Source organism: Astatotilapia calliptera, chromosome 18 (genome assembly GCF_900246225.1).
Source record: "Astatotilapia calliptera chromosome 18, fAstCal1.2, whole genome shotgun sequence".
In the NCBI taxonomy this organism is placed as follows: domain Eukaryota; kingdom Metazoa; phylum Chordata; class Actinopteri; order Cichliformes; family Cichlidae; genus Astatotilapia; species Astatotilapia calliptera.
The window spans coordinates 4,781,822-4,807,650 of NC_039319.1; the positions used below are offsets into that span (position 1 = coordinate 4,781,822).

Below are 25,829 nucleotides of genomic sequence, written 5' to 3' on the forward strand. Positions count from 1 at the left end.
GTTTTCCATTTGCATTTAGATAGGCCGATGCATGGTGATTCTCTGATGTGTATCTGTTTCTACCTGTGTTGATGCAAGCATGACCAAAGCTAGCCAAGAAGCAGTAAATATGTGAAGCAAGGCAGAAAGATATACTCATCAAATGAACAAACTCTTAAGAATATAACACCAGCACTGCATATGTAACAAAGATGTGTTGACACAATGACAAATCTATTTCCTCCAAATTTTGTATTTATTTTCCCCCAAATTGTACAAATTAGTCTGTGATTGGCCTTAGTGTACCTAAAATCATATTTATACAAAACTAAATATGACTCGCGAATATGTTTCAAATGGATGATTCCTCACTTGATGACAAATTTACGTATTTGCTGTGTCCTAAATTTGATGCCAGTGAACTTCTCAGCGGTTGATTTAACAAAGCCCCAAAATCCCCTATGAGCAAGCACTTGGCGACAGTGGGGAGGACAAACTCCCTTTTAACAGGGAGAAACCTCCGACATAACTAGGCTCAGAAAGGGGTGGCCATCTGTCGCGACTGAGTGGGGTTCAAATGTTCACTGAAAATTTAGTTTTATATAAATATGATGTTGAGCTCAAAAACCTATAAAGTTCCTAACTCTGACAGCTTCTCTGCAAAGGGTTTCCCTAAGAGAGAGGAAAAGTGGTTATCAAGAACTTGAGAACATTACCTACATATAAACAATTATACATTTGTTGGGGTTTTTTCACAATGTCAGAAGGAGAGAGGCACTGAGGCACCGTCTTCCACCCCCCGGCGCTCCTGCTCTGCCTTTTCCTTCTGACAGGAACTGCCTACAGAGCAAGTATGAATGATGCCTGAGTGGATGTACACAACTCACAAGTTCCTGGCTCTCTCAGGTCCTCTGCAGAGGGTCTCCCTAGGATGGCGGGCATAGCAGGGCCACGGGGGACGGGGGGCTGTGCCTCACTGCCCTCCCTTCGTCGAAGAAACCCTCGTGCAGAGGAGTTCAGAAAGCCAGAAACTTGTGTGTGTTGACTATGTCCTTGTGAGCCTCCACCATTTACTGGTGGGTGCAGCCTGAGCTGTCTAGAGACAGACCAGACCAGCTGCACAACACAGACACTTCAAACCTCATCTGAGGACAAAAACTACCACAACATCAGAAACAAGAAAGAAAAAGTAGGTTAGAACCATTCAGGGTTACAGGAGACGGCAGCACTGCTGAGGTGAGGACCGGCAGCTGTTTGAAAGAGACAACACAATAAACACAAACACACACAACAGCAGACGAGAAAAAAAGAGGGAGAGAGGAAAAAGTGGTTATCAAGAACTTGAGGACATTACCTACATATAAACAATTATATATTTGTGAGGTGAACCTGTGTGGGTCTTTTTTCTGTTAGTGACCTACAGAAAAAAGAAAGAAAACTTACCTCAGAAATCTGCAGGGTTGTTTTCTCTGAGACATGTTTGAATCTATAAACAGCTACTCCGAAAAGGATCCAGGTGTTTCAAAATACTTCTCTGGAGAACGTTTCAATTCTGCGAACATAAATGCAGCGATTAACCGACTGAAAGTGATCGCGTTTCACCAGCCTTTCCATGCCTGAGTCTGCATTAACTGTAAGCACTGAAGTATTTTAAATGATGAGTCATCTAAAGAAATCATCCTGTGTATAGCTGTTTGAAGGGAAAATCAGATTTGCTGATCTGCCCACCCAGAATCTTTCTGAAACATCCTGCAAAGAACTATTTTTCACTTTCTTACTTTAAGTACATTTCGGAGCCTGTATTTTTTTTAACTTCTACTTGAATAGAGAAGTTGAATCAGTATTTAAACTTTTATTTTTTAAAAGTAGTATTTGTACTTCTACTTAAGTACAGAATGTCTGTACTTTTACCACCTCTGGGAGAGACTGATAGCAGCCTGATAGCGGCTGCAGAAGAAATGTTTTAAAAAAAGGATAGTGGAAAACGGGAACTAAAACTAAAAAGCAGTCTAAGGGGTTACTTTTGTCCCTGGCTGCAATAAAGATGTTCTGGACTTTTATGTTAAGAAATTAAGGCTATAGTGTCCACTTTCAGTCTGCGTCTCTTGAGCAGTAAGTGGTTCTACATTGTTTTGCTAGCTGCACTGATTTGGAAAACCCATCTGTTAGCTGATATGCTCTGATAACAATCTTTATAAATCTTCTTGTTTTCCAGTGAGCTCTCAGTTCTGTCATTAGTTAGCTAACATAAACATGTTCTAAAAACTTTAAGCACTCATTTCCTAAATCCAGCTTCACAGACATTGTTAAATCTATGTCTGTCTGGCAGAGAGAAGACCCAAATGCAGACGTGTGGTGACTGAAATGAGTTAACTGAAGGAGAGGCATTTGTTAAGGCTGATTGACAAAACAGAACAAAAATAAGAAAACCAAACGGAAACAAGGAACTAAGCAGGAAAACCTAAACGGGATAGACCACTAGGAACTTGGAGACGCAGGAGAACAGACACTCTGACAAAGGACAGAGGGATGAGGGGTAATTAGGGAAGTGGAGACACCTGGGAACACAGCAGCAAGCAAAACTGAACACAATGCACATGAGATGAGGTACAGTCAAAATGAAACAGGAAGTAGCACAAACACAACAAACACTGAAACACGTGACAGACTGGGGAGACAAAACACAAAACACAAAGAGAAGACCATAGGAACAGATCAGGAAGACAGAACACAGAGACATGACTGAGACTGGGGAGAGAGAGACACAGAGTTTTGGGCGATGGTGGCTCAAGAGTTGGGCGTTCGCCTTGTAATCGGAAGGTTGCCGGTTCAAGCCCCGGCTCGGACAGTCTCGGTCGTTGTGTCCTTGTGCAAGACACTTCACCCGTTGCCTACTGGTGGTGGTCAGAGGGCCCGGTGGCGCCAGTGTCCGGCAGCCTCGCCTCTGTCAGTGCGCCCCAGGGTGGCTGTGGCTACAATGTAGCTGCCATCACCAGTGTGTGAATGGGTGGATGACTGGATATGTAAAGCGCTTTGGGGTCCTTAGGGACTAGTAAAGCGCTATATAAATACAGGCCATTTACCATTTAAATAAACAACAAAAGACAGAACGAGAAGCTTCTGGATTTATACAGTACAGGCCAACAACTAGACTTACTTAAACAAGGGCTTGGATTATAGAGATGTTTAAATATTGTCTGTGGATGACTCTGTAGCATGTTGTTTAAGTGGACTTTAATATAGACCTGTGCGTAGTTAAAATCTGTAAAAATAAATAAATAAATAAAATAATAAATAATAATAACACTAAGAGTATTAAAAAGCGAATAAAACTGAACATTTTTTACATTAATAAATAAATAGAAACCGACAAGCTAAATTAAGTCATTGCATTTGATAACGTGAATAAATAAAACTAAACAAATACGGAACATTTTCAAATAGGAACTAAACTGAAAAGCAAAGTCTCTCTGCAAATGAACTGAACTGGAAAAAAAAGCTTAAAACTAAATTATAATTATGATAATAACCAAGAAAACTGTAATTATTTTGATATGGAAAGCACTTTGTGTGTAGTTATGCAGTAACAGCCGCCAGGGGGACCACTCTGTCCGCGCTCAGCTGTTGGTCCAGCTGCATACTACATCTCCCAGAGTCCTTCGCGGGAGTTTATTTTAATGCAGCTACTCCATCCTGTCCGACCAGACAAGGAGGAAACAGATGAGCTGTCCGCTCTACTGGGGTTGATCTCTCCCCGCTGAAGTCATCTGGATGACAGCATATTAAAAAACAACAACACCCGAAACAGCGAGTTTTAGAGGTAAGTTGTAGGAGGTCGAATTTAAAAACCGGGTTTTAGTAAACGAATTTAAGCTAACAAAATGGCTAGCTAGCTTTCAAAGGAACCGCTCGGGTTTGCTATGGCTTCGTGCAGATGTACCGTGAGTGTTTGTTTCGTTTTATTTCACCTCGTTCATTTTGTTATTTTTCTGGTTTAATGGCATATATTTGTGCTAAATACCCCGGCGCCGTGTTGCTGCGGGTTTTGTTGGTCTCATTTCCTCCTCTTTAGGCAGGTGTTTGCGGTGCGCTTTCGGTCTCTGATCGGGAATTTTAAGTTGCCAAACAGGCGCAGGTGACTCCCTGTGACGGTCAAAGTAGCAGCAGAATCTGGACTCGTGGTTCCTCATTTTAGACCCACTACTAAAATAAAATCAGGCCTTGAGAGCAAGACATGAGTTTAGATCATTGGTGTGAAACTCATTTTGGTTCATAGACACCAATCTGACCTTAAGTGGAACAGACCCATAAAACTAATGCGTAATAAATCTGTTAATAAATAAATCGAAATTCTCCCATCATCATTCTTTGGTAGGAAGTCATAAATAGGAGTTAAATTCAGACTCTGCACGACTGGCTTCTCCTGTAACCCTGCATGTTTCTAAGGTTTGTTTTCTTTCTTTTTTTGTTGTTGTTCTTGTGCTTTTTGTCCTCGGGTGAGGTTTGAAGTGTCTGTGTGGTGCAGCTGGTCTGGTCTGTCCAGGCTGCACCACACAGACACTTCCAATCACCACACATCAAAGTACAAAGAGTATGACGTCATCACATTCTGTGTTAGGAAGTCACATTTAGGAGTTAAATTCATTGTTCATCATACTCAAGAAATCTTTCTGTTATCTTGATTAACTTATCCCAACATTGTCAATCAGGCTAAGTGATCACATGATGCTAGTTATCAACTCTATGAGGTAAACCAGGGTTTCCCATTTTAGCTACTAGCCTGTTTACATGAAAGGGGTGGCGTTGGGGGCATCTGACCAATCACATACAGAGCAGCAGAACAGCTGACTTTACAAAGAAAGATAAAACTATAAACATGAAAAGGTTAAACACTTGTATTAATAAAGTTCAAATAGGAACTAAAAGTTCTTTTGCTGAGCTCTGTTGATGTTTACCAGTCTGGGAGAAAATACAAGCATAAATACAAAAATGGCCGTGGATATACTGGGAAAAGCATGTCAAATGATGAGCAGTGATACAGGAGACCAAGAGGAATTGCTCAGATAAGATTAAATGCTTTCATGGACGAGGACATGCTAGGGACAAGTGTTGCAGACAAAAGAAAAAACGAGATTAATGTTTATAGAGGAATTGAAAATGTTGTGAAATTGTTCTGCAGACAAATGGGAAAAGTCAAAGAATGAAGTCGAATTTAAGAATCTAAACTGATTAGACTACTGATGCTCATCAATGGAAAGATCCTCCCACTATCCATGGCACAGCAGTCCAAAGGGATCTTTCAGGTACTTGTTGTAAAGCAGTTTTCCAGAGAACTGATTGGTAGCTAAGTGGTGATTTCATACTTGTTGATCCGTAATCTCAAACACAACCTGCTCTGAAGCAGGTTTGCTCTACAGTTTAAGTCACTATGGTGATATACTCCAGTAAGAAGTGAGCTACCTTCATAGTACCTCTGTACTCATACCTGTGTGTTTCTTTGGCATTACAAGTGGACAAGTCCCTGTGACACCCCCCCCCCCAAATCAAAACACTGGGTACTTTAGTTTAGCTAACCTGCTCCAGAGATGATTGGGATGATGCTGATGGTGATTTGATAATCTGAGAACACAAACCGGTCAAAAGTTCATCAAGGAACCACAGTAGTATAATATCTTTCAACAGGCTGCAAGGAAGCGTAATTTTTATCTGAGGAAATATGAGGATGATCTAATCAACGATGTGTCTCTCTGTTGAGTGTAAACATGAAACATATGTGCACTGCTAAGTTTAGAGTGCTTGTAGATATGTTTTAAAATGCAGCTGCAGTGCATTTTAAAACCTTAAGGAAGCTGTTATTGATATGGTGTAGATTAGCCAACAGATTTCTTTTCTTTTTTTACCTGATGGACACAATGCAGTGTAGTAGCCCTGCCCCTCGCTATGGTTTGTTCTTCATCATTCACTCACTGTGCGTCGATATGCTGGATGTCTCCACAAACAGTTCTCTGCATGCAGATGCAGTTTTTCTTCATTTGGAGCTTTGTGGGAGCTGAGTTCTGTTTACAGAGATGTTAATGGTCCTGTATGTGACCTGTCACATTTTATTTATTAAACAGACCACCTTGCAGTGTAGCTTCCACGTTAGCTGAGGTTTGTTTTATTATTTGTTTTTGCTTGTTTTTTATTATTCTTGCTGATGATTTATATTATCTAAATGTAAGGTTCATTCATATCAGTTTGCTTATTTAATTTAATACAGTTGTTTTTTTGTTTTTTTTGTCTTTATCTTTGTCTCCATAACTGATAGTCTCTTATATCAGATTCTGCTCATAAGGTTACTTTAACATTTGAGGCCACGTTATGATTGGTTTAGGTGGCAGCACAAGCAGCTTTACTTCCATAAAATATATATATTTTTTAAATAACATCTGAAGTAATTTAATGAGGAATGAGTCATCCAGTTCAGCTCTGGTATTATGATGATATAATATGTGCTTCAGTCTTAAACAAGCACAGAATTTAATGAGCTGCTTCTTCCCGACTCCCTGATTTCTGCACAGCTGGATTATTGTACCAAAGAAACTGTTTCTGTAATATTTCTGTGAAATATAGTAATCCACTAAAACCCAGTGAGTGTTGGTTAGCTAAGATTTGTTTTTGTTCTTGATGGAATCGAAACACTCAGAAACGTCATTAATATTCGCTTGTCCTGCTGCAGACTTTTCTATCCAATCTAACAGTGAGAGCGAGCATGTGGTGCCCCACCCACTGGCTACAGGCCACATATTTCTGCAGATAAAGGCACCACCGTATTTGCCTTTATTCCGATGAAATGTCCTCTAAAGGACGCCCACACAATTGATGAGAAGTCAGAGACCAGATGCCGATATTGTAATTCCATTAGAAAAAAGGCTGCACTTAAGTAGGGAAGATATGTGTAGGGCTTTTAAGGCCATTGCAGTCCCAAATGGAGGCAGATGGGGTATGTGAAGTTCAATATCTGTGGGCTGAGCACCCTGATACCACAACTCAAGATTTCTGTTTCTGCGTTATCAAAGGTAGCTGGTCAGAATATTCTGGATAATCCTTCATAATTGATCAGAATTTGCCAAATAGACTTAACATGGTGTTAAGTCTGTCACATCATTTATGAAAGTCAAAGGTTAAAGTGTGATTTTCATCAAGAAGAACTTGAAAAGAGAAACTACATGACTATGACTCGACATTAGGCACAGACAGGAATGCTCAAGCGGTATTAGCTGTTTGAAGGTACATTTGGAAAATGTTGAACGTAGTGCACAACAAGCACCTTATTTCCTCCACAGAAGGTTGATAATTAACCTTTAACCTCCGTCACTGTGATGTGTGAATACTTCTGCTACTTTACGAACTATTGTAATCATAAAACGCTTTTAAAATCTGTATACTCCAATGATTTAAAAACAATAATACAGCAAACATTTAAAACCAATCTCATGACCAAGGGCGCTGCTGGCTTCAGGACCATGCAATAATTCATGTGTGGTTTGTATTTGTATTATAATACAGTCTGTAAGAAAGCCTTTTGTTATATTATTGAGAATATTGATCAACTAATTGTGATGGTGATGGTGCTCATCCGTCTTTTATCAGTCACTGCATTTTAACACAGTTTGCTCACCGTACATTCCAGTTTCTGGTCACTGAAACCAGTCAGACCTGAGCTCCTGGGGGCCTCCCTCAGGTGAATGTTGTTTTTTAAACTTCGTACCACTTACAAAACTTCCCCAGCAGAACAATTGGTTTCAGGTTTATTCCTGTTAAGAGTTTGTACATGATAGATAGTTTTTGTTTTTTAAATATCGGACACATAATCGGGAAAACACAAAAGGGAAACATTTGTCTTCTTTCTTTTTCATTTTCCCAGCACTAGTTTATTACATCACAGCTTAAAACACTGATTCCAGTCAGAGGCGGAGCCAGATATTTGAAACACCCGGGGCTTAGACCTAAAGGGTAGTATGCATTTGGGATTATTATTTTAGAAATGACTGAAAGATTAATAGGCTCTGTTTTGAGTTTTGTTAAAAAAAGAATGACTTCATATAGGAAAAAAAAATATCACATATACAGGACACCTTAAACTAGTTTTTTTAAAATTAAGCAGCAAGGCAGAACAAAGTCGGGGCTGTATCAAGACACAGGGACTAAACCCCAATTCAACCAGACCCAGAACTGATCCAGAATTAAAACAGGACTACAACAGTTCAAAATCAGGACTACTGAGGACTTAACCAAGACAGAACCAGAATCAGAACTAGATGATAGTAGCACTAAAAATCATCATAGACCTTCACTACACTTATTTTTTAATTCTACCAAAGTCCACTATTTAGCCTTGTTGTGCAAACAAGCCTGCATAACTTAATATAGAATTTGAAAAATAACAAACCTAAAAAGAAACACTAGGTACAAGATACATGAGGACCTATGATACGGTGATACTTTTGGTAAACAGCCATTTGACTAACACATGTGTCTCACCTGCTCTTGTTCATCTCTGTTCTGTCCTCATTCACCTCTCTCTCCCTCTCTGTGCTGACAATCATCAAATATACAGTTGAAACCAGATATTTATGTACTCTTCAGATCAAAACACAAACACTTTTTAAATTGTAACATCAAATCAGACTAAATGTTTATTTTTTTAGATTGATAAATATAAAAAACATATTTGTTAACTTTAAGAGTAAAGAGAGAAACTATCTGTATTTCTTAATTTTAAATGGCACCAAATTGTATTCAAACTTGAGCCACACTTATGGAGCTCCACAGTTCTTTTCCTGGTGTTTTGGTTGACATCTCTTGATGTTCCCATGTCACAGAAACAGGCTCTGTGTTTTGCCTTATATGCATCCACAGGTGTGCCACCAATTTACTCACATGGACTCTACTAACCTATCAGAAGCTTCTTCAGCTCAGAATGGAATCGTCTGGAGTTTTCTTATTAATTAACAATAAACTTAGTGTACATGTACTCCTAAATTTGATGAAAGTGATAAAAATAGACAGCTCTGTCTCTCTTTATTCTGACATTTAACTAATTCAAAAGATATTTCAATATTTATCCCAAACAAGTTTACTCTAAATTGATGTTGTACAGTAAAAAAATGTTCTTGTATTTTCCATAAAGTGTATGTAAATATCTGGTTTAAACTGTGGATATAATGCTGTGTATTGAAATCCCTCTTGTTTTGTATAGAAATATACTGAACAACATACAAAGCATAATATATAAGATAACATTTACCTGAGTTTTTTCTTTGAAAGAAGCCTCTAATGTCCATTCTTATATTTCAGTACATAACTGAAACCGATTTAGTCGGGGAGGGTAACAACTGAAAATATGAAATAAACACACGTAAGCTAAGACTCTAAAAAATAGCATTTGTTCGGCTTTTCATTTCGCCATTTGTTGATTCACTTGAAGAGCAAGTAACGTAATATTGGTCAAGTGATCAGTTTGATATCAATCTTTCGTGATGCACCGTCATATTTACATTATTTGTACGGTACAAATGATTTGCTTTGGTACCTGGTCAAACTTAAGCTCTCCTTAGTATGGCTGGCTCCGTTTCTCCAACAGCGCACACAGGCAGCAGCTGCCCCGCCCTCTCGCTCAGTCGTTTAGTGTCTGAGCTCGGATCATACCAATATCAGGGGGGATTCACGCACAGTCGTAAATTCCCACAGTGTGCACTATGTGCTTCGAATATTGTGTGTACTTTTTGTTTTATACAGTTGTCAGCCAGGCATCTAACTATGAAAAAATTACACTCCAAAAGACCCCGGGCTTCTGACAAAACAACCCGGGCTTAAGCCCAGTAAGCCACCCCCACGCTCCGCCCCTGATTCCAGTATTCAATCAGAATCAGAATCAGAATCAGAAAGGGTTTTATTGCCAAATGTTGAGCAGGTTTACAACATTAGGAAATTGCTGCGGTGCTTCAGTGCAAACATACTGTCATAAAAATATAAAAATAAGAATAAGAATTAAAAGTGCTAAGTGGATAGATATATACATGATATATACATGAGTGCAGGTGGTGATCAGTGCCAAACATGGAATGATGCAGTGAACACAGCATAGGGTCATGTGTTAGTGGTGGGAACAGTCATACGGTTATTGTTCATGTGTCCGACAGCAGAGGGGAAGAAACTGTTCTTATGGCGAGAGGTTCTGGTGCGAATGGACCGGAGCCTCCTGCCTGAGGGGAGCAGGTCAAACAGACTGTGTCCAGGGTGAGAAGGGTCAGCTGAGATCCGAGCTGCACGCCGCAGTGTCCTGGAGGTGTACAGGTCCTGCAGAGATGGGAGTCTGCAGCCAATCACCTTCTCAGCAGAGCGCACAACACGCTGCAGTCTCTGTTTGTCCCTGATAGTGGCTCCAGCGTACCACACGGTGATGGAGGAGGTGAGGATGGACTCGATGATTGCAGTGTAGGATTGCATCATCGTCCGTGTTGGCAGGTTGAATTTCTTCAGCTGCCTCAGGAAGTACATCCTCTGCTGGGCTTTCTTAATGACGGAAGTGATGGTGGGCTCCCACTTCAGGTCCTGGGTGATGGTGGTACCCAGGAAGCGGAACGAGTCCACAGAGGTGATGGGGGTGTCAGTCAGGATGATGGGGGGGAGTGGAGCTGTGTGCTTCCTGAAGTCCACAATAATCTCCACTGTCTTCTGGGCATTCAGCACCAGGTTGTTGTGGCTGCACCAGGACACCAGACGTTCAACCTCCCTCCTGTAGGCAGACTCGTCCCCGTCCGAGATGAGCCCAATGACGGTGGTGTCATCTGCAAACTTGATTAGCTTGACAGACTGGTGGGTGGAGGTGCAGCAGTTGGTGTACAGGGAGAAGAGCAGAGGAGAAAGAACACAGCCCTGAGGGGAGCCGGTGCTGATGGTCCGGGAGTCCGAGACATTCTTTCCCAGCCTCACATGCTGCTTCCTGTCCGTCAGGAAGTCAGTGATCCACCGGCAGATGGGATCAGGCACATTCATCTGGGAAAGCTTGCCTCGGAGATGGTCTGGAAGGATGGTGTTGAAGGCAGAGCTGAAGTCCACAAACAGGATCCTGGCGTAGGTTCCTGGGGAGTCCAGATGCTGCAGGATGAAGTGTAGGGCCATGTTGATGGCGTCGTCTACAGACCTGTTGGCTCTGTATGCAAACTGCAGGGGGTCCAGGAGGGGGGCCGTGAGGGTCTTGAGATGGGAGAGAACTAGGCGCTGTATTGGGGACAGGGATTATGGTGGAGGACTTGAAGCAGGCAGGCACATGACGTGCCTGCAGTGAGGAGTTGAAAATGCCAGAAAACACTGGGGCCAGCTCGTTTGCACAGTGTCTGAGGGTGGCAGGAGACACACCGTCTGGGCCGGGAGCTTTTCGAGCATTCAGACTCTTAAACTGCTTCCTCACATCTGCTTCATGAATATGAAGAGTTGTGGTGGGAGGAGGTGGTGTGAAATCCTCTTTTGTGTGGGGTGAGGAGGGGGGTGTTGTAGGTGAACAGTTTGAAGGTGGTGATGGCTCTATGGAGGGGGGAGAGGTGGGGGAATGAGTGTCCAAAGTGTCTCTATTGTTGGGGCCGTTGTAGGTGTGAAGGCTGCCTGATGGCTCGTCAAAACGGCAGTAAAAGTCGTTAAGGGTGTTGGCCAAGAGCAAGTCATCAGTGGAGTGGGGGGTTTTAGGCTTGTAGTTGGTGATATTCCTAAAACCTTTCCACACAGAGGCCGAGTCATTCTCTGAGATCTGCTGCTGCATCTTCTCAGAGTGCTGATGTTTAGCAATGTCCACTTCTTTAGTGAACCTGTACTTGGCCTCTCTGTAGCAGTCCCTGTCTCCGCTTCTGAACGCCTTTCTCTTTTCCAGCCACAGCTTTTTGAGTTTAGGAGTAAACCAGGGTTTGTCATTGTTATAACTCACCCTAGTTATACATCATTTCCATCCCTTCTTCTTACTGTGTTGAGCCATCAGAGATGCTTCATATTTCCATGTTTTACAGGATTGTCTGCCTGGAGTCTGTCGTCATTGTGCTTAAATAGTAGTTTTGACTTTTCATGTAAATGTCAGGATAGGCAGCATCTTCTTTAACTAGTTCAAGCTGCCAAAATAAATCCATAATTAAATTTTAATCCTCATAAAAGGCTGAAAATATTTGTTCTGAATCCAAAACAGTTAGATCTAGTTTGTTAATTTCCCTCGTTTTGTTATTACCCTAGAGTAGCTTTGGTGTATCTTTTCTCTCTCAGTTAATATTTATTATAAACATCCATCATAACAGCATATATGCAATTACTGGTCACTTTGTTAGGTACACCTTGTTTATAGCAGGTATGACCCCTGTTGCTGACAGAACTGCGTCATGAAGTCATGTTCATTAATTGTTGACTTGAATCTGCCGTTCCACCTCATCCCAAAGATGCTCTATTGGAGTACAGTGAACTCATCTTCATGTTCAAGAAACCAGTTTGAGATGATTTGAGCTGGAAGCAGCCATCAAAAGATGGGTACAGTGTGGTTATAAAGTGATAGACATGGTCGGCATTAGCTGGGCTGTGGTGGTTAAACAATGCTAAGCTGGTACTAATTGGCTCAAAGTATGCCTAGAAAATATTCTCCACACTCTCACACCGCTATGAGCAACTTGAAATGTTAATACAAGGCAAGATGTTCATTCTTTTATGTCGTTTACACCAAATTCTAACCCTACCATTTGAATGTCACAGCAGTCATCAGACCAGCAACATCTTTTCAATCTTCCGCTGTGTCCAGCTTTGGCAAGCCTGTTCAAACTGCTGCCTCAGTATTTGTTGCTCTAACTGCGGGAATTGGCACCAGCCTTGGTGTCTTTCAGAGGAACTGCTCCTGTTAGTTGTTTGCACTTCCATTCTGGATTAATTTTTCAGACCTGGAGGTTACTACTTGTAAATACGTTGGAGTCTCATACACATTTTTAAATGAAAACTTGTTAGTTAACAGATTTGAAGCAGTGGAAATTGTAACCACTCAAAGACATTTAGAACAGCGACAGGTCCCCAGCTCTAATCTGTTTCTTTGTTTTGTAAGCTGGTGCAGACCCAGGACGTGCTGGAGACGTTACATCTCACGGCGGGGCTGAGCACCCTGATACCACACCTTCACTTTGGAAGAGGTGGAGTAGGTGGCTGGGGAGAGGGTGGTGCTGGGATCCCATATGTTTAAATAAAATGTAATTTAAAATTGCTTTGACTGCTGGCCCTTGCAACTCAGACACTAATATATATGTGGATATATATGTGGATTTATCTTTTTTTGTTGTTGTTGTTCCTGAGTAATTAAGCTCCGGTCTGACGCATTAGACTTCCAAGGGAAGCTGCAGCTGTCAGGGAGTGCCATTGCCATATGGGAGGTGTAATTTGGCTGTAATAATTAAGTAGGGCAGTCTGTGTGAAAACAACATCCACATAAAAACCAGGATCCATTGCAGCGTGGCAAATGTAATTGGGTTTTAATGTTGGTGCTAGCTGATTTATGTGGAAAATACTGGGTAAAGTTTGTAAAGTTGAACAAGTAAATGAAAAGTATGTTAAGGATTAATAAAACAGTTGGAATAACTGCAAATGCTGAAATAATGTAATGATGCAACTGCTAGGAAGTTGAGGGTTAAATTGTTTTAGACACCATCTGCGGTGTAACTGTAATAGCTCTCTGGCATGTGAGAAGGAAGCGCCAAATGGTGAACGATATTAGTTTCAGGTGCACAGCACATACGATTGTGCTGAAGATACGTCCCATTACAAAGTGACTGAATGGTTCTTTTAACAGATTTATTTTTCAGGTAATTAACAGTCATTTAAACCTGACTAAAGCCCTAAAATAGATGCATTTTGTGAACCAAAAAGACTAATTCATGTAAAACATGAAAGTCACAAGACTGTGAAACCACATCACCAGAGAAAACCTGCTGGGACCAGACTGTACAAATCACGTTTCCATCCTGCCTTTTTCTTTCTGTGTATCAGAGCAGCTGACAGTTAAAGCAAAAGCACAACTGGTTTCAGTTCCTTAAAACAAAGACAGTGTAAACAGTGTTTAATGGTATGAGGTCCAAAAGTCATTGAAGTTAGATGATAACTGAAATCTTTTTCTGGGTCATGTGACAGTGATTTTTACAGGGTTTTTTTTAGTAGAAAAGTCCAATTTAAGCTCAGTTATAAGAGAAAGAGCAATTTGAAGTTGACATCCGACACCTCAGGTGTTGCACTAGACTGTGGTGGTGACGGGAGAACTGAGCCAGAAGGTGAACGTTTTGATTTACTAGTCGATCTGCATTCCAGATCTCAGAAACGTTGAGTAGTGAAGAAATCACAGACGCAAGCAGCAGAAATGAGTTTCTCCTGAAGGGTTCAGTCTTTGAGATATGGTGAGGAGTTTGAGTGGCAACCATACAGAGAGCATCAACAACTTTGCACATATATGGTTGGTTTTGTGCATGATTAGTGGTTTGAATTAGATTTTGGTGGTTTTGTGTTGTGCTTGTTTTTTTTTGTTTGTTTTGTTTTTAGCTCTGCTCTCAGAAACCAGAAACATAAACACTCTTAGCACTGCAAAGCCCAAAGATCTCTAAAAGCTTTGTATTATGAACAAATCGTTATAAAATCTAACTCAACAATGTAAATCCACAGCCTGATGGAGCTTATTCTGCTTTACTATGTTGTTAAAAAAAAAAGCAGACGATTGTCAGAATTTTTATTATGTCTACAAAGACTTAGATGCTTTAGAAAATCGCTGAGGTTTACTCCCTGAGAGGAGATTGCCATTTCTTTACCTTCTTCATCTTCTTTTCTACAGATGCAGTGATGCTTTTAACCTCCACACAGTGACTCCACATCACCAACACCAGCCTCGCTTCCAGCTCCAATGATCTTCCACCTCTGACTCTTTCCTAAAATTGACCAGTAGGTGGGGCCAGCCCTGCCCAGGTGGGGTGGCCAGCGATGGAAGGCCAACGTGGAGGCAGCAGCAGCGGTAGCTACTCACAGATCCCTGTCAGAACAGGCATGGGGTCTGTCAACTCCCCGGCCGTTTCTGTGAGATTGGAGGCGTACGACATCGGAGAGAAGAAATGCATCTCGGATGTGAGGAGGACTTTCTGCCTCTTTGTCACCTTTGACCTCTTGTTCGTCACCATGCTCTGGATCATAGAACTCAATGTAAGTCTGTGTTTGTAGTGGCTGTGACAGCAGTTTTGTTTTTTTATTAGATATCTGTAGTAATAAAGTTTTTACAGCAATGTAAAACCACACGAGATTAAGATGTATCACCAGACAGTGAGCCTTTTTGACTGGGTCAGCCTACTCGGGAGAAATTTATTGGATGCATCTGCTGTCTTCTATGTATTTTGCTCAAGAAAAAACTAAAACTGAAGATGATTTTATTATTTCCCAGAGATTAAAGGGTTATTTAAAAGTAAAGTTAAACAAAGTCAGGAAAGATAAAACGCTAGTATTGAAGTTTTTAAAAAACTCCAAAGTAGGTGAAGCCGTTAAAAGGCCAGGCTCAGAGCCTTTGGTTTTGCTTTTTTGTGGAAAAACATTTATTGTTCTTTTACAGCATTTAGAGTTGTTTCTTTCAGCTTGTGGTGGACTTTCGGATTGACAGTATCATTCCTATCTGCTTTTACTTTTGTGCCTGATCGGTACGATTAACAGCAGTCAGCTTGACGCACAACTGAACTGAATAACAAAAATAAACACACCGTAGATTTCTGATGCACTAAATCACTTTGGAGGAAAAATGAGTTTCCTCTGCTGACTGACAGTTATTGTTTGTTGAGCTCAGTTGTATGAAAGTTCAGAGGAACTCATGAGTAGCCACCGATTTGTACACAACTGATAGCAAAGTGTGGAATATAGCATTACATGTGAACAAAGGTTTAAAGCTGGTGAAGAATGCATGTTCCTTATCTGTACAGACTTTTTCTTAACTAAACTATCAAGTGGTTTAGTTGGTATCGTGGTTTACAGTGGTTCGCCTACCAGGTGAAAGATCCCAGAAGGAGACGCTTATCCCATTGGGTTTGGTTCAGGAAAGGCATCTACCTGCTGTGGTGACTTCTTGTGACAAGGGAGAAGTAATACCATTACTTCTTCCTGTTCACAATTTTTATCTTTGTAACAACAAATCATTGAGTAATAAAACCAGCTGCTTTTTCAGTGAGTCTCTCATCCAGTTGAGCTCCAAATCCACCGTCTTACACATCAGTTTGCGGCAGCTATCCTCGTTCTGCTCTTGGTGAGCTTCATATAGAGGTACAGAAGCCAGTTCTTGACATGGTGCAGGTTCTGCAGATGGCCTCTGTTGAGGGCTTCAGTCCAGTTAGGTGGAGTCAGACAGCTGGATGAGAGACTCTCTGGAGAAGCAACTACAGAACTCCCAGAATAGCATCATAACCAGAGAGCCGGTTGGTAGTGATGACAGAATAAAGGTAGAGCAGATAGACACTGAACTTTCAAAATAAGAGCCACAGGATTGTCCATAAGTAAATCAGTCGCAGATGGCAACGTCCTTTAAGATGGATTAAAAAGGTATACCCGTTGATATACCTGATTAGATCTGTGCGCTGTCATACAACGCAGCGGCCAGATTGCACCAGACTGTCCTCCTCCACAGTTATTTAAATGGACTATAAAAAATATGCAATAAGATTAATGCTACAGGATATTTTAACCAAACCAAAATATTTGTGCTTTCTCAGCACTGCCCCACCACTAACATCTGGATGAGTGTTAGAAAGCTAACTAACTTTATCAAATTACATCCATGCTTTGTTTTAAAAGGAAAGAACTTCTTGTCTTTAACAAAACGGCAGTGTTGTTAACCCATCCAGATAAAAACAAAAACATATGTTTGTTTCTATTCTTTTATCATGGTGGCAGTTTAGGAGGAGCTCTTGCAGGAACTTTTCTGGTTTTTAGTTACTGAAATGCTGCAGTATGTGCAGGGTGCTGATCTTTGTTTTTTCTGCTTTGAACCGTGATCTCAGGGTCTGCTGATTTAAACTAATGGAGAGTTTACAGGCTCGTGCTGCAGTATTGAAGCGTCCAGCATGTTGGAGCAGTGTTTGTGTCCTCCAGGACTCTGAACTGTTTGACTGAGAGTTTTAATTTATTCTGAACACGTTTATCTTCTTAGATGACAGCAATCATTAATTAAGCCGAGTGGACTCTGTCGCTCTCCTTTTTGAAGATGTTGCTCAGCGTTGTTGCTTTTTCTGTAAATGTCACATGTGAAAAAAGCCAGAAGGAACATTTAGTAAAAAATGTTACTAAAATGCCATCACGATAAGAGATGGATAAAGTCAGCAGAATTATCAAACACATTCCTGTAAGGGTGCATTTAGATACCACAAACAAACAGAGTTTATGAACTACAGAAAAAAAATTTTTTTTTAATCTTGTGCACATATTTTAATATGGTTTCTGCTCAGTTTGCCTGTTTACATGTTTTACTATTTTATCTTATCTGACTTGTTAAAAACAGGTCTGTTAACCATTAATCGTGAGGAAGCAGTTACATTATTGTCAGTCGTCCTCGGTCATGATAGGTTACTGTGTTTTATCGCTCTGGAACTGTAAAATGCCTGCAGTTGTGCACCGAGAAACAACTTTTACAGTTGGAGAACTGAATTGTGTCAAGGTCGAGCAGAAGCAGGACAGCCTGCATGCTGGACGAGTGGATCGAGGTCATGCAGCTGATTGAGGAAGTGATTTGACTGCGGCACACATTCCCAGAATGCTCCATTTGACCTCGGCCACTAAAATAACTGTCCACGAGAGACGGACTTGTTCTCTTTTGTGTAACTGGAAGAACACCCTGCAAATGCACTGCAAACCTGCTCACTTTCAAAATGGAGAACGTTTCATCATCCATGACTTTAATCCTGAGCAGTTTTTACTCAACAGTTTGATGACTTTTTTATTTTTTTGTGAAGAAGTTTCCTTCCTTCCTCTCAGCTGTAGCACTGAATACGTTACTCTGTTTTGACTAGCTGCTGTGGGACTAGTTTGAGGAGAAGTGCTGAGTGTTAATTCAGTTCAGTTTTTTTTATATATCATTAGTAAAGTGGCCTCAAGGTGCTTTATAATTATGAGATAAAGACCCAACAGTATTGGAGAGAAAACCCCAACATTCAGACAGGGTTCATACCTTTACTGCCTTTAATACCTTTGCTATGAAAAGATACATTGTTTTGCAATTTCTGCCTCAAAAACACATTTGGACACTGATGAAGGTGACGCACCCTGCTAAGTATAGGTCTGTCAGCATTACTAATGGGTGCAAATTCAAATCTTTTGCTGCATATGATCACGTTGAGGGGGTTTTATATGAATCTTTTGTTTTTAACAGTGTTTTTGATTTAATAATGTTTCAAACTAAAATAACAGAAATGGTCAGTAACAACAAAAAATCTCTATGTAGCAGAAAATAAGGAGAATAGCTCCATGTTAATACCAGTATTATGCTCATAATTACAATACTAACTTATTTTATACAAACCACATCTGAGACGTCTTGGTTGTGCAATAACTGACACATTATTATAGTAAGTATATGCTTCTTTTTTCTTGCCTAATGTTGATGAAGCAGTTATGTCATTAAATCATAGGACTCCAAAATAATCCTGTTACCACAGGATTATTTAGGTAATCAATCATTTTTCTATCCTGATTGTTTCTTCTCAAATATGAGGCGTGCATTAGTATGTAGGCTGGATTTAAGTTGGAGCTGCCAGCCAACCAAAGACAACTCAGGATGTCGATGTTGTATTTTTGCTGGCAGTTTGTTGATTTAAAAAATCAGCCTTCAACATAAGAGCACTGCAGTTGGAATTCAATGGTGTTTATACACCACTCTGCATTTAATCATTAGTTATTATTAATCTCTGGCCTCTGATTAATCTTCCCTCTGATGGTCAGGAGCAGCTTCTTTGTGTACAAGCGCCGTAAAAGAAGTTCTAGAAAGAATCTCTGGATACAGACTTTCTGAATATGTTGCAGATCGTGTTGTTGTTGGAGAGCTAAATTCCAGAGCTGAGTTTAGCCACTGACTTCAACAGTGTGGCACTTTCTGTCTAACAATTCATTCCACTCATACCGATGATGCCACTGCAGCTGATCACGAAACTGAGTAAACTAGCGAGCAAGACCTGTACTTTGTGTTTTCAGTCCAAGTTCCTGCTCTTTCATTTAGTTTGCTTCTGTGTTTATCACAGAGGGGAGTCGAGTTCACAGCCCTCTAACACAAAAAGCTGAAATCCTCCAGTCTCATTTAATGTACCTAGTTTTTCAAACATCTATTTAGGATGATAATAAAAATGTACATTATCATCTCATATAAATCGAAATATTAATTATAGCACAGTGACGAAGACCAGTATAAGAAGTAATGAAGGGAAATCTTGATCCCAGCTTTGTGTGCAACTAGCTGCACTCTTTAGTCGGTAAAGTGAATTATTTCATATTTCAATTCATATTTACCAACATACAAAGGTTTTTAGCTGTTGAGTCTAAGATGTTGTAGCGGGGATTGAGAGATCGCATTTCTTTATCACTTTGATCTAGAAAAAGAGCAGCTGTGTGAGTAGATTGCCAGAGTAAAGCAGCCGATAACCGTTTGACCCGAGAGATGCAAAACCACACTCCATGGTTTGGATCTCTCGGGTCAAACGGTTATCGGCTGCTTTACTCTGGCAGTGCTAACCTTAGCCACACTGAGCTAATCTGAAACTGTGTGAGAGAGATTCATTTCAGAGACATTTGAAACAAAAGGAAGTTCATTTTTCACCCACGCAGTATTTCTGTGGTAATTTTTCACATTTGATTGAGCTCAGTTTTGAATTTTGTTGTTTAGGTGACAGCACATTATTCACTGTTAGGTCTGTACAAGCTAATGCTGACAGCTTTTAGCTTTAACTGTAAATGAAGCAAAAGTCTTTTTTTGTGTGAATTTAATGTTAAAACTCACGACTTCGTCTGAGTTGTAGCTTCTCACAGTTGCTAAACAACCTTACTCGAAGTATATTTGCAGAACCTCACAAACACATTTAAACCATTTTATCAGTGCTTAAAACCACAATATCTTTAAACGTTATCTTTCTAACCTCATGTTGCTGTTTCTTAATTTTGCAAAAATGACAGACTCGCACTGCTTCTCAGAGTGATGCACAGAAACATCAGTTCACGGCAAAGATTCACAGACACAACTGCAGCACAGTGATTTTCCAGTTATACATATTGTTAGCTAATTCAGATCAGAGTGTACCAACACCAGCGATAGATGGAAACAATCTGAGAGGAAGACGAGGAAGAACAAAACCAGGAACACGAGTTTTAGGTGAAATTTGAGCAGCTGTTCTGGATTTATACATGAAATAAGAAACTTGAAGTGTGAGACTCTTTGTCTTTCTTTCAGATATTTCTCAAACAAGAATAACATTTCCTTTATTTATAGTTCCTGTAAGTTACTCTTCTTGATCTATCTCGTCCTCCTCTGCCTCACGGATGATTTCCATCCATTGCCGGTGGAGGTGGAAGATTTTCAGCTGCTGTGCTTAGGAAATGATGCGAGTGCTGCAGATCTGTAAGCTTAACCTCTGCATCCTGTGGTTAACTTCATGCATCTTGCGGTGACTCATTGTGCAAAATGTGTTATTGAGCGAGGGAGAGCCCATTATTTAAAAAAAAAAGGCATCAAAGGAGATCTGCAAATAGAGTCTAAAATGGTGAAAGCTGTAAATGAGAGCAGGATTGTTTCAGTGAGTGAAAATGATGCAGTTGCGTTTCATTTTTGGAAGCGGAGCAGAAAGTAAAAATCTGTTGAGGTCATCAAAAGCAAAGGTGAAGCTGAGGTCTGCAAACTGTGTGCCGCTGCATTTTTCATGTCCTTTTTTTAATACATGCAGATATGAGTGCTGTTTTATTGAAGTGAGACTTTAAATATAGCACCAACACCCTCAGATTTCCTGTTGGTTCTAGAGAACTGATGCACTGCTGATGTTGTCAAGCCAGCTCTCAGTTTAAGGCATAAAATCAAGAGGAAGTCACCGAGCAAGGTCCTTTATGACCCAAGATAGCGCTGTGCGATATGATGAAATATATTGATGACGAAATGAAAAAACTATCGTTTCAAATTGTACGCTATCGTTTGTTTCGTGGTTTCCAAAATAAGCTGTTTACAGCAACGTTTTTCCATCGGGGCGCAGAGAATACCAGCATGGCCAGTGAATATGAGGCAGAACCAGGTAGCTCCAAACAGAAAGACTAGTCGAAACAAAACGAGGACCTTATTCCTAATGAGGGCCGGCCCCTGTAGCATGGACTTGATTTGGTTATGAAAAGTCTGACACACACCAGAAAACTCTACTATGCAAATTATGCCGCAAACCGGTTCCCACCACAGACTCAAACACGACAAACCTCTTCTACCACCTACGCAAGAATCATGTGAAAGGTTGTTGACAGAGTTTACAGATGAGAAGCAAAAAAGCCGTCAGGTGCTCAAAATAAACCTTAGACTCAAACGTTAGAACAGGCTTTTCCTCGCAGCACGTAATAAATACAAAGAACATGGTGGCCGTTACATATAGTTTCATGCACCAGTCAAAACACTCGGCTCCAGGAACACGACACCCAGCTGAAAACACTTCACACAAGTCGGGTTCACAGAGTTTACATAAAAAGCCCTTTTTTGTCATGTACATCGTTATCAGGATGAGAAATGTCTTACATGAGGATATGAGATTTGGGTCATCGCACAGCCCTAACCCCAAATGTTTATTTGAATCTTACAACTTCTCATGTTTTTGTGTTGTATTAAAACTTGTGATTATTATTTTAGATGGCATAAACTTACATAAAATATTCCTCTAGTAACAAAGAATATAACTGCCTCACTCAGGTCATTTTAGCCTCAGTTGTGTCAGGGTTAACTTTAACATTCAGAGTATTTGTCATGATGAGCTGTTTGTGTTTGTCAGGTGAACGGCGGCATTCAGAATCGGCTGGAACAAGAAGTCCTGCACTACGACTACCACGCCTCCTTCTTCGACATCTTTGTAAGGTTCTTTCTTTTGCTTTAAATGATCAACTTTATATCGTTTATTTTATGTGGGGGTTTTTTTCACTATTTTTTCCTTCCTTTTTGTTTCCCTCCTCCTTCTGTGCCACCTTCACCTTCCTCCCCTCCCTCAGCTGCTGGCAGTTTTCAGGTTTGCCGTCCTCATCCTGGCCTACGCTGTCTGCAAGCTTCGTCACTGGTGGGCCATCGCGGTAGGTTTTAAGGCTGTATGCCACAACAGTGCTTCTGTAATTGCGCCAGCAGAGGGCGCTGCCCAGCAAGAGCTCACATTGTTGGGTGCACAGTGAAGTGGATGCACTAATTCTTGTTTCTGTGCATTAAATATGTCATCAGGGGGCATCAGTGTTTGTTACAGGGTGATTCTGTGATTTTCCATTTCACTTCATTATATTCAGTATATTTAGAGAGTTAAAGACCATTAACATGAGGATGTTTTCAGGTAAAAGTGGTTCTGTTTAAAATATTAGCAAAAATAACAGCATGAGCATTTCTGATGTTTTCTGTCTTTGTGCAGATCACCACTGCAGTCAGCTGTGCTTTCCTGATTGCTAAAGTCATTTTGTCGAAGGTAAGAAGAAGCTTTACAATTCCTGTCTGCACTCGTGGGTGTACACACACACACACACACACACACACACACACACACACACACACACCTCAGAAAACAGGGTGGTACTTAAAGCTTTGATCTAAGAAACCTGACAACATCTAATATTTTCATTATTTGTAACAAAAATGTTGCACTGACTTTAGTTTTTTACTTCTAATAATATCTTTATTTATTTTAGTATTGGTGTCAATGTCCACACACAAAAACCTCTTAGAGGACAGTTTGTTGTTGGAGTTAATTTTCTTCTGCAGTCTTTGCTCCATATTCCCCGATGGCGATGCAAACATGTATGAGGATTTAAGGAAGTGAAGCAAACTCCCTGTACAGGAAAACCTGTAATTGCTGCTGTTTAACAATAATAAATATTTGTTTTTGCACCTTCTAAATTTTAAATGGTCAGATTTTGTATGCTTTGTGTAGAATTACATATTCATATTGGGACGTGTGTGTTTCTTGTGTAGCTGCTGAGTCAGGGGGCCTTTGGGTACCTGCTGCCCATCATCTCCTTCGTTCTGGCCTGGATAGAAACGTGGCTGCTCGACTTCAAGGTCCTGCCTCAGGAGATCGAAGACGAAAACAGTGAGTCTCAATTGAGCTAATAATAAAAAAGGCGCCTTCATTACTGTTGCAGTACTGCTGCTGTCACTGCTGTGATCTCTGTCAACAGATCGTTTACCTTACAGGCTCCTTTTAAAACCTTCCTTTAAGTTAGCAAAAGAATGTGAAAAAACAAGTACTATGACTCAAGAGCCTCTGAGTGGAGAATGAAAAAGAAACAAGAAAACGATAAAGAACAGCAGCAGGCGCTCTGGTGAAACACTGCCACCTGCTGGTGAACATTCAAAGCTACATACTGAGTAATTTTATTCAGTTGTTTTATTTAAAATAAAAGATCATGGGATAAGAAGTTAATATTATAATTATTTATTATAATGTTAGAGTAAAAAGTGTAATGCATCAGCTTCCTGTTGCTATTTCTCAGGTAATTATTAATAATTATATGCCATGAACAAAATCTTTACTCACCTGATAAATGAAAGTTATTTCACCACTGTTATGTTATTCTAACCTCATTGATGTCCTGCTGATGCAGTTATTCCTGCTTCCTTCATCCTTCTGTGTTTCAGGACATCAGTCCATCATAGATACAAGTAGGGCTCCTCTCCTGGGTCCAGGTCCTTTATCTGATGGGCAGTTCTACTCTCCGCCAGAGTCTTTGGCAGGTCTGTTTCCTCCCACTGACATCAGACAAACCCAAACACACCCGACACACTCGCTTCAGCTGTCGCTCCTTCAGACTGCTCAGTCTGATGAGTCTGACTCTTCATTCCCATTTAAATGAGCGCACAGACACAAAATATGAAGATATACAGTTCATTTTATTGTCATCATTATTATTATTATTATTAGAGTTTTTAGATTTCCAGCTTTGCACTTCACACCCAGAAATGAGTGGCGTAGCTCCTTCAGTATTTGTTTCACTGCACAGTGAAAGGAGCTTTTTCATCTGCAGACATCTTATTGCTTAGAAAATAATTCAATTACTCAGCTGCCTCTGCAGTGAGCCTTCCATACAATGGGTGGGCCCATCCTTTGCAGACACAGACACTCTCCAGAGCAGAAGCAGAGCTGCAGTCGATAACACAAAATACAAAAATAATTCCCGTTTCTGTAAAATGTGAAGAATTAAAAGTGAAGGTTTATTCTCACACCAGCCTCCTGCAGCTGCTTTGAACCTGCAGCCTCCTGCAGACGATTAAGACAAGCGCGCCTCAGTTGTTTCACACAGGTCAATGAACAAGAAAATTTAAAAATGATGAAACCTGACAAGACGGGAATTGTCAGGCTGGTTATCAGTGGCTGAATTTTCAAAATAAGAGCGAAGGGCATCATCTGCTATTAAGCAGTTGTAGATGCCATTAATGTCTTTAAGGATAATACATTTAGTTGGCATGAATACCTGAGCCGTCTGGGTTCAGAGGGGTCGTCTTCTGATCTGAAGGTTGGCAGTTAAAATCCTGGCTCCACCGTTCTTTTATCGTCCTACATTTTCTGTGGTGTTTCTATAAAAACGCTGACCGATTTCCCTTTCGTGTTCAGACTCTGACGAGGAGCTGGATGATAAACACGAACCTGAAAAAGGGCTCATTACACAAATGACTTAACAGGGTAAGAATACGTAAAGACAGACGTCAGTCAGGATTCGTATCCACAGTATTAGTCTGATGTGCTGTTTTTTTCTCCACAGGATCTCCGATCCTGAACATGGAGGGATTTTTGGGTCCTCCAGCGTTGTGCTACTGAGGGGAAAACTTCTGCCTTACACCTTCAGCCATTTTAGTTTGTATTTGTTCATATCCACAAATGCAGCTCACGTTCTGATATCAGCCTTCTGCACGTACACCGCGACCGGGAAAGTGCCACTTAAAAGTTTCAGTGTCATGAACTCTGGTTACTGTATGAGTTTTGTTTCTCCACCTTTAAGGAACTCGAGACCTTACAAGAGATTTATCAGAAATAAATCATTACATCCTTATCAGTATCCATCCATAATTCAAAACATTACATTCATTTTAAAACTTAAAAAAATATATATATTTACACTTTCAATTTAAAAACAGAGTGTTAATGTCTTATATCCAGCATAATGTTTACTTATAATTCTGTGATCATTTTCTTATGCTTCGGTTGAGTCACTGCAAAGGAAAATAAGCTCATGGATGCCACAGAAAGGATTGTTCAGCCAGTATTGAGCCTGCAGACCAGACTGTAGCAGAAAGAGAAAGTCAAACTCTTAGAGATGTTTATGATTACTTCAATGTCTTAAAAATGTGCATGAAAGAATATTAAGGTAACATATAGAGATGTGAACGATACTGTTTGTTTTGAAACGAGAGTGAAGGATTGTGTGTTAAAGAAAACGAGCCATAAACGTGCAGCATGTACACTCGGAGATTTGGGTTTAGTGCACTGAACAGAAGGGACGCTGCTCTCGAAAGCTGCTGTGACGGGCGGGGAAACGTTCTAATGCAAATGTACATATCTTCATGCATGCTTTGCAAGCTCAGTGGATGTTTATTCTTT

At 40.5% G+C, this 25,829-nt stretch overlaps 1 protein-coding gene across 1 annotated transcript; it reads left to right on the forward strand.

Moving 5' to 3' along the window:
• Positions 1-3,642: 3,642 nt before the first annotated feature.
• stard3nl (STARD3 N-terminal like) lies at positions 3,643-25,281 on the forward strand. The gene is made up of 9 exons (XM_026149560.1): positions 3,643-3,799; positions 14,849-15,210; positions 22,035-22,112; positions 22,249-22,326; positions 22,650-22,703; positions 23,207-23,324; positions 23,873-23,968; positions 24,846-24,914; positions 24,994-25,281. The coding sequence occupies exons 2-8, from the start codon at positions 14,995-14,997 to the stop codon at positions 24,908-24,910; spliced, it is 705 nt and encodes a 234-aa protein (XP_026005345.1). The 5' UTR covers positions 3,643-3,799; positions 14,849-14,994; the 3' UTR covers positions 24,911-24,914; positions 24,994-25,281.
• Positions 25,282-25,829: the final 548 nt, after the last annotated feature.